The following is a 21,339-nucleotide window of genomic DNA, read 5'->3' on the forward strand; positions in this document are numbered from 1 at the left end:
TATGGGTAGACACGGCGGAAGGGATCATGATAAGGGGAGTCATTTTTGGTTTTTTGCCTTTATCACACATTAGCATTTTAATTACGTATTCACTTATATCGCAGCCTACTGACAAAAAGCGAGGAACATTGTAAATATTCGCTGGGGAGTTTTGCTCACTGGTGAGCAATTTCGACAGATGGGCTAGCCCATATGTGTTTCTATGGCGACAGGGACGCTAATGAATGCTGTGCCGGGATCTGAATTCGGATAATCCCATGGCGCAAAGGTAACAATCCATGCCAGACAGTCCGTAAGCAGCCAATAGCGATCACGTCATATATAACTGCAATGTGAGTGGTTAACATACGAAGGGAAAGTTGCAATGAATTTAAATCATGCTCATAATAGGTATTGACTAAGCAGCACCATGCAATCTGACAGAGTAGAAAAGTACCCACAGGAAGGACACGCATTATAATAAATACAAGTATTTAAATAGACAGCTACATAGATGATGAGAATGTAGAGAATGAAAAAAAAGTGCAGTAAGTGACGCAATAGGAAGGAGGTCCCTGGCCCATGGAGCTTACAGTCTAAGTAAGCTAATGCAGGTTATACACACCTGCACCAAACAGAGGTAAAATAATGCAAACAGGAACAGACATAATGGGAAAAGATGGAGCTTCTGGCAATACAGGAGGGCTGGGGCTCAGTTTTAGGGTGGGAAAATTGCAGGTTAACTCAGATGTTCAACCTGCAGCCATCCATTATATTACAACAACATTCCTACAGACTGGACATGCCTTAAAAAATAATAATATATATTATAATATATAATAATGGGTCCGCAATATCTGTATCCGTGTGTACTTTATAAAGGGCTCCCTCCAGTCCTTATTTAGTTGTGACTAGGGTTGCCTCTGGGCGAGGAGCAAGGCAGTGATGTTTGGGGGGGGGCAACGACATCAGGGGTAGGTGAGTGATGTTTGGGGCAGGTCATTGATCATAGGGGGGTGGGGCTATTATGTGGCTAAGGAAAAGTAGAAAAGTAGGCATCATTTAAATACAAATTTGAAACTCTGGTTACCAGGGTTGCCGCCTTTCCTCTTTAAAAATTACAGCCCCTTTGATATTTTCGGGGGGGGGGGGGGGGGGCCGTGAGAGGCACCACAGTGCTGTCAAATAGGAGGGGCTATGAAATAAAGGGAAGGGCAGCAAGCAGATCTGTTTTACCCAGAGGCCATAGTCCTGAAATAGGACCTATCCTTGAGAAACGGAGAGTAGTTAGAATCTCACTGTAAGGTCTATGTAACAAGCCTTCCAGCCTGCCTTTCTGTCTGTAATATCACCAGTGATTATACATAATTCTTATCAGTCCCTGCCCCAGCGGAGCTTACAGTCTATTAACACACACACACTATGGTCTATTCTATTGCACACCTAGGAACGCTCCGAGCATTCGTGTCTTAGTAAATCTGCCCCCTAGTCTGGAAAATGCAAGTACTCCTATATTTATGTTCAAAACAATCAAAACATGAAACTGCATGGAGCATGTATAGAAAAGATCAATACCTGCACTTTTTCCACTGATTGTACTATTGTTCTGACGTAGACAGGACCTTACACAGCCAGGGTGTCTGCTATCCCCTGGCCTGACAGGCAGAAGAAACCTATGGATCTATGCAGTTCTAATGTGAACATCCCCTTTTGATAAAAGTTTTGCTTATTCTATCAGTCTCAAATGGGATTTTGCTCCTGTGTGTTTTAGCTCTCTATCATTTGGTGAGAAGATGGACTGGATAAATCGTCTTAGTTGTTCCATGGCACCGTATGAGGAAGAGCTTACAAAGGGATATTTGGATATTTATCAAAGCAAAGAGAGTGCACGGAAGGAAATAACTGAATCACCAGCCTGTATCCTTGAGTTAGGATGAAATTCAAGTTTTATATGAAACAATCATGACATTTGACAGAAAAAATATTTAGCTACTTGCAAATACAGCAACTGTAGTAATAAATGAGAAAAATGCCCCACTATGGGGGGCTACCATTAGGTTAGGCACCTCTCACTGAATTCAGTGTTTCCTTGGGCCAGTGCTCCTTTTAGGAACAATATGCACAGATCCAGGGAAAATGATCACAGAGTTTTGCCACCATGACGCTTACCTTTACCTTTCTCAGTCGTCCCTCAGCAGACTCATGCATGTGCAGTAGAGTCAAATGTTCACATTTCAAATGTTCAGTGTCTGCACTAGGAATGCCTGGGAAAGATAAGTAAGGTAGCGGTGAGGCACTGTTCTAATTTTGTCCCTGGGCTGGTGCATTATTTTCCTAAAAGGAGCACCCAGAATTAAAATGTAGAGATTGAATTCAACATATCGGCACCCTTCCCAGTGAATTCATCTTTCATTTAAATATTATTATTTTTTATTACTAGAATGCAATTTATTAACTGAATATCTCTAATCCAGATGGCTTTAATGTTGAGGACAAAACAATTGAATTGGGTTTTTAAATGTTAAAAAAAAAAAAAAAAAAAAAGAAAAATAGTAGACAGCCACAGTTCATATATAAAAATATTTTTTTCATCTATTACCAGCACGTGTTTCATAATAAAAGTAATGGGCATATCATAGTATTCACATTTCCACAGTTTTCTATGTAAATTTCATCTTCTACCTTAACTTAACTGTGCAAGGTTTTTTGATTGGCTCTATAGAAAGTGTAAACCAAAGGATTGCTCATCTGGATATGAAGACAAATAAATGTAACAGTGAGGATTTGGTAAGCATAGTATTTATATGTAGGTTTGGTATTGATGTTATATACATAATTATCCTGGTACAACTTCAGCATATTTAAGTATTATTATAGATGTTAGTGAGGTAGTTCCCCTTCGGTTTACTGTTAGTATAATGTAGTGGTATTCTATGATGATTTGTGATAAGTCTTTATTAATTATTAGTTTTTAAATATTAAATTTTTTGTTACACTTGGAATTTCCCAGCTATCTGGATTAGGGTTGCCACGCGTCCCGTTTTGATCCGGACAGCCGGGTTTTTTGTAAGGGCTGTCCGGACAAAACTGCCTTCCCAGTTTTCCTAATTTAGAAAAACAGGCAGGACTTTTCTAGACTGATGTGGCTAATGGCCAATCACCGATCACACCATCCTGTGACGTCACTGACCCACCCTGTGACATCACCACCTGCTGCCCTGCCCGGCTTTTGCCAGGTGGAAAGGTGGAAACCCTAATCTGGATGTTAAGGATTAGTTACCAGGCAGCAATTTGCAAGAGTCCACATTTCTTGATTTCTGTGCCCTGATATGCACTGACACAAGTGTGTATATGCGTTGCACACTATGGTGAGTAGAACTGCAGCTTTTGTGCTATGTTTTTGAGCTCAATGCAGTGCTTGAAGCACTAAAATATTAATATTTTAAGTGGAACTGCAAAATCTTGGGTTGCTCTACTGTAAAGTAAAGAGAATGGCTTCCTCCGCTGTATAACCGAATACATACAGATCAATATTCAGCACAAGGATATTTTATAATTTATATTTGTTTATTCTCATAGTGCACTTTATATTTAAAGAAAATGAATAGGAAAAAATAATTGTTTAAAATAGTTGTTTATCTGTTTAACTTCAACTTTTGCATCTTTTCTCCTAATACAGTATATGTTTGCCAACACAATTATCTATGTATGTAAGACAAAACAAAGGCAGGTTTCACAGTTAGAGGTAGCAAGTAAACTAGACAAAAATGTATATGCAATATTACGGCTTTAATCAAAAGAATTACTGTTAGGTAAATGACCAACATACAGTGGGTATTAATGTGCTAACTTGCAGGTATACGTGTTTAACAATGTCATATATTACGTTTTGGCAGGGATCTAGAGGCTTCTCCTCACTAGTTTATGATGCACAAGGAAAACCACTGAAAGCAGAGCAGAAGCAAAACAAAATAGGTAAGTGTTCTGCTGTATGTTTTTTTATTGAATATAGTTAGACTATTTTTTGCACTGCCAGCAAATCATAATGATTTTACTCTTTGCTTAGCCTATGAGCTCAGTGGAGTGTATGTCTGCAATATTTTTACGTGTTTGTATACAACTAAGTATCTTTCAATTGCCTTATTCTCATGATTTTCAGAAAGTGAACAGAAAGTGTTAGAGAAATTCACTCACAGATATGAGCACCTCTTTCTTGAACATCACCAAGAAACACAAGATATTAGCAAAAAAGTAAGGATAGCATTTTGTATTTTTGTACACACACAAAGCAAAAATCCTAATAAAAGCCCCTGAACTTCTTCAGCCATGCTTGGTTTGCAAAAAGTGCCCCAGATCCACCTAAAATGCTGTCCAACCCATTTTGGTGACAATGATATCAAAATCTGGATAATTGTAAGGCATACAAAATATGAGAGTCAAAAACATTGTAACATAGAAGTTAAAGAAATAGGAACATGCCCATCAAGTTAAACTTTTTGTATAAATAAGACCTGCCTAACTACAAACTGATCCAATAAGGCAAAAAACACCATTAAAAGCCATCTCCAATATGCCTCTGATAACACCAAGAGGGCAATCAGATCAGTCCCCGGATCAGCTTTGTACTAAGAGTTAATGTCAATAACCTTGTAAAATAACAGTGAAAAATCTGGTGTTCGGACAGCAAACATCTCCATTTATTTTACACAGCTTTTTACACCATTTTTTCTGCAAATTTCATTTTATACAGCATAATAAATAGGCCCCTAAGTGTACAGATGCATAGACTTCTATAGGTTTCACCAGGCATGGATTCGCAGGGAAATTCCACATTTCGCCATCTACAAATTTTTTTCACGAAATTGCAACAAAAATTCACGGCAATAAATTTTTTGCAGAGACAAAAAAGTCGGCAAGACACAAAAGCTGATGCAAAAAAGATGCCCATTAACTTTAATGCAAAAAGTTGCGAATAAAAAATGTTGCACAATTTTTGTGTTAGACATTTCCTCACTCCAGCCTTTATAGATTACATTTTTGCCCAACTAACTATATTACAAATATATTTTATTTTTCACTGTCTATCAATTTTAACCAGTTTCATTTTTACACTGAACTGTTCCTTTAAGATGGGACCTTACCAATATTAAAAAGCTCCAAGTATTTTCTGTATTACAATTAATAACATGCACATTTCTTATTCAGTTGCACAGCACTGCAGAATATGTTGGTGCTCTATAAAAATATATTAATAATAAGTGACTTCTACCAGAGAAGGGCATCTTGATCACCATTGTTCTCCCTGGGTTCATATGATCATAATGTCCAATTGCCCAAAATCTTCAAGCTGAATTAGTAAGATCTAAATAGAAGCCAAATTAAAGAAAATACAATATTACAAGAATTAGACAGTCATCTCTTTCACCATTATATTGTGCATAAAATACCCACTATTGTAAAGTATAAGAATACTGAGTATAGAATACACACGTTTCAGTGACAGAAATTACATCACTAAGTTTTAATAATAACTGATGACATCACTAAGCACCATTTAATATGGGATATTTGTGGCTCTTGTGTATTATAAGGGCTGTGACACACAGAGAGATTAGTCGCACTGCGACAAATCTCTGTTGTCGGGGCGGCTAATCTCGCAATGCCATCCCACCGGCTAGAATGGGTGGGATGGCATACGCAGTGCCGCGATGTGCCGAAGTCACCGAAGTTTCCTTGGCAAAGTTTCCTTGGCAAATCGCGGCGCCACGTATAAATATAGTTTAAACTGATTGCATGGGAGTGAAGGGTGAGGGACTAAGGTACAAATAAAAGCACTGTCAATTTCCCATTGTAATAAAATTAAAACAAAGGCACTATGGTTTACAAATCATAGTACAAACCCTAGCTATCTGAACCATTATACTAGTTCTTTTATAAATATTTATAGCAGGTGGGATGTCTCATAAATTTGTGTAACAAAATGTTAAACTTTTTTTTTTATCTTGTGACTTTAGATGTTAAAGTCAACACCCAGAATGGTAGAGCTGTATCAGTTTTCTGGACGTTCAGATGCCGGTCCCACCCCACTTCCTTATGGAATTGCTCTGGATACCATTATTGACAGGGTGGTTTCAGCCCATGAAAACACTGGTGGCAAGGTATGGCCACTGAGCATAATGTATGTAACTGCTTTCTGCCAAGGTCTATTGTCATTTACTTAAGTAATAGCAAATGAAGTGTCTACTGGTCTACACTCTGAAGTTGCAGTTGCTCCATTATAGCACATCATTTACTAAATCTGCCTCTTCTTGTTGGCTGATACATTTAAATCTTTTCTTACATTTAAAACTGTTCCTACTCTGCAGTCTTGCTTCCTGGTGCCTCACACAGTGTGCTCCACCACCCCGAATGATATTATTGCGCATGCGCGCAAACAAGAGCAGAGGGAGGGGCAGCAGGAGGTGCGGTGGCTAACGGGGTTGCCTAGGGTGGCCGGGTTGCTTTGGCCCACCGCTGCTCACCAGCAATAAAGTAAATCATAAAATGTAATATAAATTACCAGATAAACACCTAGAGGAGGTTTCTGAGATTCTTACTAAGGCTCATGGCATATGAGGAGACGATAGTAGTCACCCACAATAAATCTTTACTACCATGGGAGACTAATCTCTTTCAAATGCTTTCCCACTGATAAAAATGTAAATCACATATGGGAAAAAATATGCGGAGGTTCATTTTATGAACTTTCCCAAAGTTCAGACGGCTCCTGAAAAATGAATGGCTGCAAATGATGACATTATTACTGGTGGGAAAGCATTTGGAATCGTTTAGTCGCCCATGGTAGTGAAGATTTATCACAGGCGATTAATTTCCTCATATGCCATGAGGCCTTGTAGGAATCTCAGCAGCATCTTCTTGGTACCTACCTGGAAATATAAATTACAGAGCAGTTTCTCAGCAATATATAATAATGGATTTAATTCTGCTGTCTTCACTAATAGACTTTTACTAATAGAAGTTAAAACTACAAAAAAGAATGCAACCAGAGATACATCATAATCCTAACAAACAGTTTAAACCTAGTTTCAGGGTAGACCACACATCGGTATATACCTTACAATAATTATAGCCTTTATTAATTAAACTTACAGTATATCTAAACACTCAATTTCTGTACAGCAGATTATCCAGTTACTGATGCCTGACTATCACCTGGAGAACTTTTTTTTTTTTACCAAATGGCATAAAGCAGTGCTGTCCAACTGGCGACCACCCTCTGTGTGGCCCCCCACCTGTCTGGCTGCTTTGATGGCTTACTCTTGTGTAAGCTTTAAATTGTATCAGTAACTGCCCCCCCTGCATGGTTCTCACCTCAGATTCAGGCTGTAATCAGGCTGTATTGTTTAAATATGTAATTCCATGTGTTGTTCACACCTTTTAATCTCTGCATTGTTCACCCCCTGCAGTGTTCACACCTCAGGCTCAGGCTGTAATCACCCATATTGTTCCCCTGTTCACACCTCAGGAGCAGTAGAAACCCACAAATAATCCCTGCACACTACAAAAAGAACATATACTGAGGTGGTACTGCAATTAAAAAGTTTTTTAATATATAGTTATTGTGCAGACTGTAGGAGCAGTGCCAGCATTGTGTCACTGTAGGCTGCCTGTGTGTGCCATACACACAGGCATCATAGGGCAAGCAGAGTATGGCACACACAGGCAGGGTAGGGAAGGCAGAGTATGGCACACACAGGCAGAGTATAGCACAAACCAGCCAAGAATGGCAAACACAGTGAAAGTATGGCACACGCAGGCAGGGTAGGGAAGGCAGAGTATGGCACACACAGGCAGGGTAGGGCAGGCAGAGTATGGCACACACAGGCCAAGTATGGCACAAACCAGCCAAGTATGGCACACAGGCAGGGTAGGGAAGGCAGAGTATGGCACACACAGGCAGGGTAGGGAAGGCAGAGTATGGCACACACAGGCAGGGTAGGGAAGGCAGAGCATGGCACACACAGGCAGGGTAGGGAAGCAGAGTATGGCACACACAGGCAGGGTAGGGCAGGCAGAGTATGGCAGGTTTTTGCTGTACTACAACCATTAATATGGGTATGGTCATGTGATAACATGGGTGTGGTTTCAAGTGGGTGCGGTTTCAAAAAGGGGAGTGGTCAAAACTGGCTTCCATTATCGGCCCTCCACCATGTAGGTCGGAAAAATTCCGGCCCTCGGTACAACAGAAGTTGGACAGCACTGGCATAAAGGAACACTAAACCCAACCATAAAGTTGTCCCACTGCGCACCCTAGTTCTCTATAGAAGTTGATGAAAAACAATTCTACTGACTGAAAACTTAATCAAATATGCAAGACAATTGACCAATGAGAATGCTGATTCCCAGCACTATGCCAAGCATCTTGCTGTTATCTTACATATAGAGATAACTATGTCATTTTTTTACCTTCATTATATGGCACAGGAATCAGACATGGGGATAAAGGACAGACTTGTTCAGTGCTGGGAAACTGTGCTTAATGCTCCCAACTCCAATTGCAGGAACAGAGAACATGGAGCCAGATTTACACACATGAGCTGGAAATCTCATTGGAGGATTTTTTTGCATTTCAATTCTGTCGTGGGCACTGGAGAGCCTGAAAAGTTTTAATGTGCAGTATTGCTTTAAGAATAAAACCCGGATGTTGCTGGACTACAGCTCCCAGCATGCCTCTGTAGTCCAGCAACAGCTGAGTAAAGTTTGGTTGAGCAACGCTGTGCAGCAGGGTTTAGTGTCCCTTTAAGTTTGTAAAGTCAATTTGCAAATTTGCACATTGAGGATACTTGGACATATTTTGTGGCCCATGTGCCCTCCACTTGAAACCAACTGAGCTTTGGTATAGGATGGAGGGGTGTATACCATGCATTTTAATTTGGTCCTCAGTACCTTGTCTTGTCCTATCACACACCAAACAGTAGCATGAATGCAGCATATTGGTTAACAGAATAGCAGATAAAATGCATATAATGAGAAATACATAATAACACATTGATTAGACTTTTTTTTGCTTTATAGTAAATAGGGACATGTCATCTTTGGGTTAAAATTTCTAACTTCTATGTTCTTTGTGTACATTCTCAGATATGCTCACCAAAGGAGGTCCGCCGGAATCTTAGTTCACTTGTAACCAAGGAGATGATATTGGACTGCTTTTGGTGGATTTATCTCCACAAATATAAGGTATGCCCTAATTTTGTTTGCAATCTGAAACCTTTGTCTTTATCACTTTAAGTACTGAAACAAAGTAGTGTGCAGCATGCATGTTTGTGTTGAAGTCCTTGATCTTACCATGTGTTGCCAGTAAAATGCAGTAATCTCTTAATAGGGGGAAACCAAGGAAATCTAAAAGAAGGGGTTTTGTTGGGGGTGGGGGTACTGTGCTCTCATTCAACAATTGTTTATTTTAGCTGGTCAGAACTTTGTCATGCACAAATGAATTGCTTAGATTGGGAATACTGGCATTTACTGTTATGAAGAAATGTCAACTTTTCAGAGAGTGCTGGATTCATGACAGATAAATAGGAAGGATAATTATTATGGTCTGTATCTTGTAGCCAGACACTGAGTGCCAAAAACAGTTGTTTGACCGTGTGGCTGAGAATTATATCAAACTTCTTGGAGTTACCTTTGACCAGCATCATGGGGAGGCGTTTCTCAAGGTTAGTTTTTTATTTGGTCATTAATATTTTAAATGTTGTATATCTAGTAGCATAGAAATATGATAGAAGGGTAGATTTATTAAATGCCAAACTAGGGAATACCAAGCAGTTCAATATTTTCATTTTTATTAAAACATAATCAGCTGTTTTTATCAGTCTGCTAAAAGCGACTGACTAACAGCACCCATGCATGACCAGTTCCAGATTCAGTCTTGTAACTAATACAGATTGAGTGTGTTATACAACATAAACTTCCATAACCAGCAAACCAAAATGTATAGTTTGTACCTTGGTGCTATAGCTAAATGTGACAGGAGCGCTAGAACTGTGCAGAAAAGCATCAGTAAATGCTGCCTGCATCAGTAAAACTAAGCATTTACAAGAAAGTATACCTCTATAGTTTTATACTCCTAATATGTAATTTAAACTAGTGGTCTTCATGTAAAGTATAGTTTCCAGCAAACTCAGTTTCAGTGGCGTAACTATTGAGGAGGCATGTTGCAAGCTGCAAATTTGTGCAAAGGGGCCCAAAAAATATTTCTGCTGTTCAGCTCAGGCCCCTGAAGTTAAGCGACTGCTCAGCCATCCTAGCTTAAAAGAACAATAACACCAAAACATTGTATATAAGTAATTCCAATATAATGTACTGCTGCACTGCCCTAGTACACCTGGTGTGTGTACCTCAGAAACACTACTATAGTTTATACAGTATAAAGAATTCTGCTGTGTAGCTATGGGGGCAGCCATTCAAACCACAGAAGGCACAGGCACATAGCAGATAATTGATCAAACAATATTGTACTCTACAGAGCTTATCTGTTTTCTGCTATTTAACCTGTGCCTTTTCTCCTTTTTTCAGCTTCAATGGCTGCCCAATGGCTACATAGCTGCTTATTTATATAAACTATAGTAGTGTTACTGTAGCAAACATACAACTTTTTACCAGTGCAGGGCAAAAGTACATTAAATTTCATTAACTTTAAAAAAAACTTCAGTTGTTTTGGTGTTACTGTTGCTTTAAGCTTTGCATTTTGTGCACAGACTGCAGCTTGTAGGTATTTTAAAATAAACGTAGCCTTTCTTGGAGATGACTTGCAAAAGGATTTGCAATTTGCGTTTAAAATTGCAGTTTTGTGAAAAGCAAATTCTGGCATAGTGACATTATATTTATGTACAGGTCTTCCCATCAGTGTTGAGTCAAGCAATATACAGCAGCTTCTGCTTCTCCTTTCCCCAATCCTTGTATCGGTTCCAGACAGATGACTTCAGAACGCAGCTATGTAACCTCCTCTGGCAATGGATCGGAGGTCAGTGCTCCTATCTGCTGCCCAGCTGTATCATTTATACACATAAATAAACTTGGTACAGGTATAGGACCCGTTATCCAGAATGCTCGGGATGTATCTCCATATCTTAAGTCTGCAAAAAAATCTATAAAATAGGATTGTGTTGCATCCAATAAGGATTAATTATATTAGTTGGGATCAATTACAATGTACTGTTTTATTATTACAGAGAAAAAGGAAATCAGTTTTAAAATTCTGAACTTTTTTGATTAAAATGGAGTCTATGGGAGACGGCCTTTCCGTAATTCAGAGCTTTCTGGATAACGGGTTTCCGGATAATGGATCATATACCTGTATGTTATAGATGGGTATTTCCTAAGCAGTTTTTTTTAGCCAATCTTTATTTTTTATTTTCTTCCATGTTCTGACCTGCAACATAGTTGGGTTCACATTCAGTGTTAAGTTTTGATTTTATCATTATTGATATTGTTGATATTTCTGTTAAGGCTCTCTACTATTTACATTATCTTCCATTTTGACTCCCTAACTGCTGCAAGGGCAATTAAGCCTTAGCAACCAGTGAGCTAGAGTTCTTAGCCTGACAGCTATAAAACAAAAAAAGTAAATAATAAAAAAACCTCAAATATAAAATGATCATCATTATCATCTGATAATTGTCTTAGAATAAGTATAACAATAGGCAGTGTGCACCTGAGTGTTCGATCTCCCATCTTCAGCCCTTTTCCTTTCTGCATTTCCCCTCTTCTTCTGGTTGTTCTTTTTTTCTTCATTGTTCTTTCTAAATATGTAAAACCCCTTAAAATTTGTTAATAAAAAATATAAAATACAGAAATAAAAAACTTAGCTCATTTTATCGTCCAGATTTGTACTGATGTTGAATTCATGTTAGTGCAAACATTTATTTTGTTTTAGGCATATCTCCCAGTCCAGGATGCTACAAAACATGGGACTTTCATATTTTGGAGCCAGAGGTTGACATGGTTCATGGGAAGCAGAAGCAAGGTATGTTACAGAATGGTTAAGATTAACAATAAATTTGGGATCAACTGAAAACACCACACTTTACATGTGGCAACCCCACAAATTCATATGAATAATGTTATACATGCAGATATTTCATTTGCTTTGGATATGAAAGTATTTTCAGGCACTTTTTCAGGCTCGGAAGATGCAATTTCCTGCAGGGGACAAAGCACCCCAGCACAAACATATGTCGACAATATCATGCAAACAATTTTACTGGTGATTTTAGAATTCTCACTTTCTGTCTCAACTGTTATATATATAATAATATATTTTGTATTTATTTGTATTTTATTTTTGTATTGACCCTGTCTGTTCCTGTAATATGTATGTATGTATTTATGTATATCTTTATTTATAAAGCGCTACTATATATTTTGAGTTATCAACACATGCCTTGTGCTTTACACCTACAATTTCTTTGTGATCCACCTCTATAAGCTCCACCATTTGTTACCCCATATGTAATGAAAGTCAAAACATTTGCTTAGGGTAAGTAACGCATAGCAACCAATAAGATGTTTTTAAAAAGATGACCATTGGAACAAGCAATCGCAGAGAAGTTAATCAGCTCTGTCTGTTTTATGCAGAAAATTTGTATTAGTCTTGAAACTAATGAGTCCAAAAGTATATTCTTGCTCTGGGAGCTGTCACTTCACCACATCTGAAGGATCACAGTTTTTTATGGAGATTGTAATATACAGTGACTCAGTAGTTTTAGGTTTAGAGAAATATAGTGCTCTTTAAGTCTGAAAAGTGACTACTCAAGGTACTTGTTTTTCAGGCAAATTATTTATTGGCACACAAATAAGGGCACTACAAGTTTCAGACAAGATTTCTCAGATGAATTTGCAATACTTAATCCTAAATACAGTGATACAGTCATACTGTTCCACTACTGATTAGCAGACGTGAACAATAGCAGGGCCGGATTTAGTTTCTGGCCACCCAGAGGCTGGTATCCTCCACCACCCACCCCCCCTAGGATCACGCACAAGAACATACTTAAATCATGCCTAATTGCATGTGATAACTGCCTTTAAATGAATCCTTCTGTAGTTTCAGATATTATTAATGGAGAAGGGAAAACACAGGGAGGATTTGTTACAAGTACACAAACGAGAATACACAGAGTAACAAAAGAGGTAAGTGAGAACATGTGGGGCTTGACAGTAATGCAAAAAATATATTATAAAGTATCAGTATTTATGGGGTGCAGGTGAGGATTTAAAACTCCAGAATGGGGTGAAGAGTGTAGATGCAAATATTCGAAATACCTGTATGTACTGCTCCTTCTAAGGCATTTAGGCCCCCAAATGGCCACAAGATGGCAGTACATAGCAAGGAAGCCACTATAAAAATGCTAAACAGGATATAACAGTTTCAATAGTACAAAATGTAACTGTGTTAAAATCATCAGGAAGTGATACCAACAGCCAGATTCCTGGTATTGCACCTCTATGGCATGAAATTTGTTTTTAAAAGTTAACGGTGGCTGATTTTAAATTATTGGATTTTTGTAGTAAACTGTAATGATAGTTACCGCTTAATTAAAAGAAAATGTCTTTTTACAGAAATTATCTTGCGTTAAAATATTGAAAAATGATCACAATGATCATTCATTTTAAGGCACGACTGATTTACTGGGATGTTTGAGCTCATCTGATTAACAGACATGGATGAATACTGACTTCTGCTACACTGTTTCAAGTGTCAGAACTAGAAATAAGTGCAAATAACAGAAAGGGCTAAACAAATACTGGTTACAGATGCATTCATGCATTCAGATTGCATTTTCAAATAACTTTAAAAACACTTAAAATATTTAATTTTGGTATAATGGAAAGTTTCTTAGAATTACATTTTCTTTTATTATGTATGAGGCAGTCTCCTCAACCCTATTTATTTGTTTGTAGAACCACATGGTGACTCTACCTAAGCTGATCAGAAAACCCTGCACTACACTGATGAACCTCAAAAAGGCGAAACCGGTCTGTAGTTGGGAATCTGATCAGCTATTGTCCTGGCTTCAGCTTCAAACCCAGTGGGTGAGCTGTAGCCTATAGGATAAACCCATGTAAATGGGATTTTTTTTAAAAGCCTGGAATTCATTCCCAGAATTCCTTTTGTTTGCTTTTGTCTGTATGAGGCAGTCTCCTCAACCCTATTTATTTGTTTGTAGAACCACATGGTGACTCTACCTAAGCTGATCAGAAAACCCTGCACTACACTGATGAACCTCAAAAAGGCGAAACCGGTCTGTAGTTGGGAATCTGATCAGCTATTGTCCTGGCTTCTGCTTTAAAACCCAGTGGGTGAGCTGTAGCCTATAGGATAAACCCATGTAAATGGGATTTTTTTTAAAAGCCTGGAATTCATTCCCAGAATTCCTTTTGTTTGCTTTTGTCTGTATGAGGCAGTCTCCTCAACCCTATTTATTTGTTTGTAGAACCACATGGTGACTCTACCTAAGCTGATCAGAAAACCCTGCACTACACTGATGAGCCCCAAGAATGGCAAAACCGGTCTGTAGTTGGGAATCTTATCAGCTATTGTCCTGGCTTCAGCTTCAAACCCAGTGGGTGAGCTGTAGCCTATAGGATAAACCCATGTAAATGGGATTTTTTTTAAGAGTCTGGAATTCCTTTTGTTTGCTTTTGTCTGTATGAGGCAGTCTCCTCAACCCTATTTATTTATTTTATTATGTAGAAACTGTTTGGATATTCCCTTTAAACTCTCTGGACCCAGATGCCAAAACTAAGATTGAAACCTATTTTGTTAAAAGCTAGGCATAATTAGTGTTATTATATATGAATACATGTAATAATAGTATACAGGTATAGGACCCATTATCCAGAATGCTCGGGAGCAAGGGTATTCCGGATAAGGGGTCTTTCTGTAATTTGTATCTCCATACTTTAAGTCTACTAAAGAATCAATAAAATATTAATTAAACCCTATGGGATTGTTTTGCCTCCAATAAGGATTATTTATATCTTAGTTGGGATCAATTACAAGGTACTGTTTTATTATTACAGAGAAAAAGGAAATCAGTTTTAAAATTCTGAATTATTTGATTAAAATGGAGAGACAGGCATTCCGTAATTCGGAGCTTTCTGGATAACGGGTTTCCGAATAAGGGATCCCATACCTGTACCTTCAGACTAATACTTTTGTATTGTTTAACTAGTCCTTCCTGTCTCTTTGTTACCTGTAAACTTAGTCTCATCCTGCCTGCTGTGGGCCAGCTTTTACACACAAACTCTTCAGTCTGAGTGGGCACAGTCCCCTGGTTCAGTATTACCTGCAGGAAAACAACAGCAAGCCACGAACTGGAATAAACATACTGGTACATCGAACCGAGATAAAAAAACAGGTTATGTATCTTTTTAAATAACAAGAACATGCCCACGAACTGAAACTAAAAACTGTTTTTTCCACATTGGGAATAATGGGACAACTTTAAAAAGGGTTAGCTCATGTTTAAAGATGAATTAAAGTTTTACAAAGAAGCAGGCTACAAATGCTGCACATTATGTTTGGGGTTCTGTACTAGCCCAAGGCATCCATAGCCTTTTAGCAGGGAAGATCTGTGTCTCGAAAGATCCCCCCAATAGATTCCAATTTTATTTACTGCTCTGGGCTTTTCTTTCTTTCCTGAGCTTTGAGATCAACTCACAACATACAGTTTATATATAAAAAAAATTACTTGTATCAGAATATAATAAGCAGCCTGGTAGCATCAGCTTCTGTAACATTCAAACCTCATTTTATGTCTGATGATTTGCAACAGCCCCTAAGCTTAGCTTCTCAATGGTTGCCCAGAGCACACTGAGCATGTGCAGTGTCACTGACACTTCTAACTGTATCCAAGATGGTGATATCCTGTGCACAAATTTGAAGGCCGAGTGACACTACATAGAGCTAAAATAAATACGAATTTGACCATGCATTAAAGCTCAAAAAGGTACTTCTGAACATGATTCTTTGATACTTGCACTAGCAAATGCACCCCTTCACTCACCTTGGATAAATTATGCTGAACTTACGCTAAACACGTTTATGCAAGGGAACCCTAAAATAATAATCAGCCTGGACCTGACAGTAATTCCCCTAGTAGGTTGTGTCAGTAACAGCAACAGGCATGTTATTAATGCTGTGAACTTAAAGGAATACTGTCATGGAAAAACATGTTTTGTTTTTTTTTTTAAAAAAGTATCAGTTAATAGAGCTTTTCCAGCAGAATCCTGTATTGTAATCTGTTTTTCTAAAGCACAAACAGATTATTTTTATATTTAATTATGAAATTTCACATGGGGCTAGCCATATTCTTTATTTCCCTGGGTGCTACAGCCATGTGACCTGTGCTCTGATAAACTTCAGTCACACTTTACTGCTGAGTTGCAAGATGGAGTGATAACCCCCTCCCTTTCCCCCCAAGCAGCCAATGGGAAGGTTGCAAGATAGCAGCTCCCAGTAAATAACAGAATAGTACTCAATAGTAAAAAATCCAAGTCCGACTTGGGAGTCCACCAGTTACATGGGAGTAGGAGAAACAATAGGTTACCTGAAAGCAGTTCTAATGTGTAGTGCTGACTCCTTCTGAAAGCTCAGGCTCAGGCACAATGCACTGAGATGGCTCCTACACACCAATATTACAGCTAAAAAAATATATTTGTTGGTTCAAAAATAACATTTTAAATGGTAGAGTGAATTATTTGCTATGTAAACAGTGTAATTAAAAATAAAAAGTACACCATAAAAATCATGAAAGTATCCCTTTAAAATGACATTTAGTTACAAATACAAGTAAAAAATGTGCTACATGTTGAATGTAGGCTTGACAGCTGGATATTTCACCAGCCTAACTGGTAAAATACCAGCGAAGGCCAGTGCCACTATTGCAAATTTACCGGAAATAATGTTTCACCTCCAGTCCTGCTTCCAGGAGGCCTTTCCTGCCCCTCTGCACCCTCTCCTGCCCAACTCACCAAATTTTCCATTTAATTGGACCTGATCCATAATGCCCTTTCTCATCTTAACCACGCCTTTTAATGCTATTGTACTACCCCCTTGATATCTATACAGTGAGTTCCTTAACCTTTGTAAAATTAAAGATCTTCCATGACCTACGCTGAGCTCATCAAACAGGGGTTCCAGCGCCTACATAAGCAGGAAATTGAAGTGAACACCAAATTCAGGAAGAGGTGGAAAGAAAGCTTGGAATTTGATAGGAGCTTACAAAATGCTAAGAGAGAATTTCTCAAGTAAGTGAAACCTACAATTAGGAAAACAAACATTTCCTAATATCTTTTAACTTTTTTTAAATGTCTTTTTTATGTGGCAGTTGTATTAAAACCAGTGTAACATTCACAAATAGGAATGTTGGCTTCTTCCTCCTTAATTCAGTTTCCAGCCATCACCTTTAAAGTCAAAAAAGACAAATAATGCCATCATTGCTTATGATCCATTCCTTGTGAATTTTTGTAAAAAAAAAACAAACAAACACCAACAATACTTTAACAGTGATTTAATAGCATATTTCCTCTATAGGAATGAGAAGCAGATTTTGTCTCACAAAGCCGAAGTGAAGAGGATTAGCCAACAGATATTTTCTGACACCAAAGTAAGTGACTTGTTATCCTGTTAGGTCCCCTACTGCAATTTGACATTAGTTTGTTTGCCCATTGCTGGAAAGGAAATCAAATATAACTAAGTAAAAAAGAGGATAATTTACAAACACAGTGCAATTTTCAGACGCATCTTGTTGCCACAATGTGGCATTTTCCCTAGAGGATAAGTTGCACAGCTACAACTGTATGTATATGTATTAAAGAATGCATTTAACATTTACATTCACACACATCAGGAGCCTAATAACATGTCTGTTTATATTTGGAATGTGGGAGGAAACTAGAGTACCTAAAGGAAACCCACAGAGACACAAGGAGAACATACAAACTCATTGCAGATAGTGCCCTGTCTGTAATTGGACCCAGGACCCCAGCACAGCAAGGCTGTAATCTTTGTAGGGATGTACCAAATCCAGGATTGGTTCAAGATTCACCTGTATCCTGGTACTTTTTGCAGGATTTGAATTTCACCAAATCTTAAGGGGCAGATTTATCAAAATGTGAGATTAGAGCTCCCCACAGCAAAAATCACCAACTTTATATTCATGCCCATTGTATTTTTAGAAGCATATTTTTTTACCAGATGGTGAACTCTAGCATGCACCCATTGATAAATATGCTTCTAAACATCTCACTGGAATGAATAATTAGAATTTACCATTTCATAAAAACGCTTTTAAGAACCCCAAAGAAATAAATAGAATGTGGGTGTATTTTTCTGTGGTGAGCTCTAATTTTACATTATGATATATCGGCCCCCATGTGTTTAGCTGAACCAAGCAAAACCATTAAAGACATGTGACTTGAAAGCTCTAGTTTGTGCTCATATTCGACCCAATCTAAAAAATATGTATTTCATGCATCCCGGGCACCAGCCCAGGGTAAAAGGTAGGCTATTGAAGTCACTTTTTGGTGCCTAACATTTTGGCACCCCCAAGTAACTTTGACTTTCCTTCTCCTTTAAGAAGGTGTCATGGTGCTACAATAAAAAGTTCTCAGGGCCAGTGCTTTTTTTTGTTTGTTTTGAAAAGGAGAACAGGCTGGGAAACAAATGTGATATAATCCTTTGGGGGTGCCTAATGTACTGGTACCCCCTAAGTGAATTTGGGTTTCCTTGTCCTTTACGTTCATATGGATGTAATTACTAACTGTTATGCCAATTAGTAGAATAAGATTTCCTGTGCAAGTGAAGAATATTAAAACACATACGATAAAAAGGTGCACACATATTTCAGAAATGTAAATTGTGATAAAACATATATTTTATTTATATCAAATAATTTTTTTTTTATTTTATAAGTCAAATTTGTTATATATGTTTTATCTATACTGCAGAGCCAGCCTTTAATAAGAACATTTTTTCTTTCCAGTCTTCAAATGACCAAGAAGAGAACCGAAAGCTGTAATGTCACGCTGCATGAACTGCCCAAGAAGAGCAATAAATAAAGGGGGGAATTTACCTTAATTTCTTTTCACAATTTGTATTTTTTTGCACAAAAATACAATTTTGTTGAGAAAAAAAACCATTTTTTTTGCCCATTTATTATGCAACAAAACTGTGACAAATCCAAAAGAAAAAATACACCATTTAAAAGCTGTCGAAAACATGTAGAACTAAATGGCAGGTTTTTTTTTACAACTGGAAGATCTTTTTTATTTTGCTTTGTGATTTTAGAGCTTTTTGGGTTTTTTGACTCTTTCATTTGTAAGGCAGTATGAAAAAGTAGCGGTTTTCTCATTTTTCTCCATCTTTTTTTTATTTGTGCTTTTTTTCATTTGGATCTTTTAATAAATGACTAAACATTCATGGTTTTCGTGGAAAGAGTTTAGTTGTGGTTTCAAAAAACTCTAAAACCTCAAAAATCTGAATGTTGATAAATCTGTCCCATAGTCACAATTTTCCGCTTTTTTAAAAAAAAAAATGCTCACTAAAGCTTTGGGATACAAGGCTTCATGGCCAACATAAATCATCTGTTAATAGTGTTCACTCATATGAAAAGCAGTAATCAAACTAATTTTCATCAGAAAATTAAATCACATACAGAGGCTACAAAACCCCATGATTAGTGGTGGCCCTGGTGAGCTCAGTTGGAAAAATTATAGTGAAAAATGGTAAAATGGCTTCATTTTACAAAAAAATGCCTTCCAGTTCAAGTCCTAGGAGAATTCCTGTTTTATTTAGAAAGAAACTTTGCATAAAATTTGGTTTACAAAATTTATAATTGAGCAGAAAAACTATACCCCCAGAATGAATATCTAACTAACAGATAGTTTATATCATATTAAGCTCCTATTAAAGAAGCTTACCTATTTGGATTATATATATATGTATATATATCTCAGTAAATATTGCAATTTTACATCCTTTCCCTTGAGCCACCATTTAGTGATGGGCTGGGTGCTCCCTCAGAAATCATCTGGCAGGAAATAATGCAGCTCTAACTGGAACAAGAAATTGTGGGAGTAAAAGACAGAATTGTATCCATTCATTGACTGACCTAGCATGTATGTGTGCCCTTTATTTGTTTGTGTGCACTGTAAATCATATCAACCCAGGGGGCAGTCATTAATACTTAAAATGGCAGTTTTATATTTAGGTTTACCCAATGACACATGCTACAAAAAATGTATTTTTATCAAAATGGCTTATTTAGGTAAAGCAGGATTTTACATATGAGATGTTTTAAGCAGTATATATTTATAATTCAGGGGAAATCTTTTTCAAGGGACCAACTATTTTAATGACAGATTAGAAAACCTGGTTGGTATGTATTCAGCAAACCTAATGAATGTATGAGAAGCATAATATTACATAAAGACAAGACTTATCTTGTCCTATCTCCACTCCAAGTTTGGAGCCTATTAAAAAAATTGTGAAAATGCCCTCCTAAACTGTCCAAAGCTGCAGTGAGTGATACACCCTTCACTACACTCTACATAACACTGCATGCTTACTTTTTGATACCTCGAGTGCAACCTGTGATGTCTTGGGTGGGCTCCCATTCCAGCATATGCTTGGCCCAACCCTGTCTACCTGAATGCCAATCTAGTGTGGGAAACTCCTCCAAAGAGCAAGTTAAAATTGTGGTTTCAACTGTCCTCAGTTGGTTTTATTTCTGCAACTCTGCTTCTCTAGATTTACAGGTCTTAGGTTTTTAAATTTGGTGTATGGTGTATTCTTTCCTGAGAACATGAAGAGCAAATGTATTTGAAGTGATAAGTATTTTCCTTATGAAAGATTTACTGGGCTGGTTGAAACCAAAGCAACATATGCAATTAACATACCGTATATACTCGAGTATAAGCCGATCCAAATATAAGCCGAGGTACCTAATTTTACCTAAGAAAACTGGAAAAACTTATTGACTCGAGTATAAGCCTAGGGTGGGAAATGCAGCAGCTACTGCTAAGTTTTAATAATCAAAATAAATACCAATAAAATGACATTAATTGAGGTATCAGTGGGGTATATGTTTTTCAATATTTATTTCAAAGAAAAACAGTAAGCCCTGTAAGCGGAGAAGAGGGTCCCGGAGGAGATGTAAGGGGGAATAAGTATTGCTAGTGGGAGCCTAGGCCAGGGCACTGGAGGGTCTGGTTGCGGGTGGCCTAATTTTCACACAAAGGAAAGAGGGTGTTAGCCTAGAGGGACCCATGGCACCCGACTCGAGTATAAGC

At 37.7% G+C, this 21,339-nt stretch overlaps 1 protein-coding gene across 2 annotated transcripts; it reads left to right on the forward strand.

The window, feature by feature from the left end:
• Window positions 1-3: 3 nt before the first annotated feature.
• fam227a (family with sequence similarity 227 member A) lies at window positions 4-20,028 on the forward strand. 2 transcript variants are annotated; one of them, XM_012961438.3, is made up of 15 exons: window positions 4-332; window positions 1,751-1,896; window positions 2,681-2,766; window positions 3,876-3,954; window positions 4,139-4,230; window positions 5,994-6,137; window positions 9,121-9,219; window positions 9,594-9,698; window positions 10,876-11,005; window positions 11,918-12,007; window positions 13,088-13,173; window positions 15,252-15,409; window positions 17,146-17,295; window positions 17,582-17,654; window positions 19,032-20,028. In XM_012961438.3, the coding sequence occupies exons 2-15, from the start codon at window positions 1,773-1,775 to the stop codon at window positions 19,065-19,067; spliced, it is 1,452 nt and encodes a 483-aa protein (XP_012816892.2). In that variant the 5' UTR covers window positions 4-332; window positions 1,751-1,772; the 3' UTR covers window positions 19,068-20,028. The 2 variants fall into 2 exon arrangements, with proteins under 2 accessions (XP_012816892.2, XP_002933807.3); XM_002933761.5 differs by having other exon boundaries at window positions 4-268.
• Window positions 20,029-21,339: the final 1,311 nt, after the last annotated feature.

Source organism: Xenopus tropicalis, chromosome 4, assembly GCF_000004195.4.
Source record: "Xenopus tropicalis strain Nigerian chromosome 4, UCB_Xtro_10.0, whole genome shotgun sequence".
In the NCBI taxonomy this organism is placed as follows: Eukaryota; Metazoa; Chordata; class Amphibia; order Anura; family Pipidae; genus Xenopus; species Xenopus tropicalis.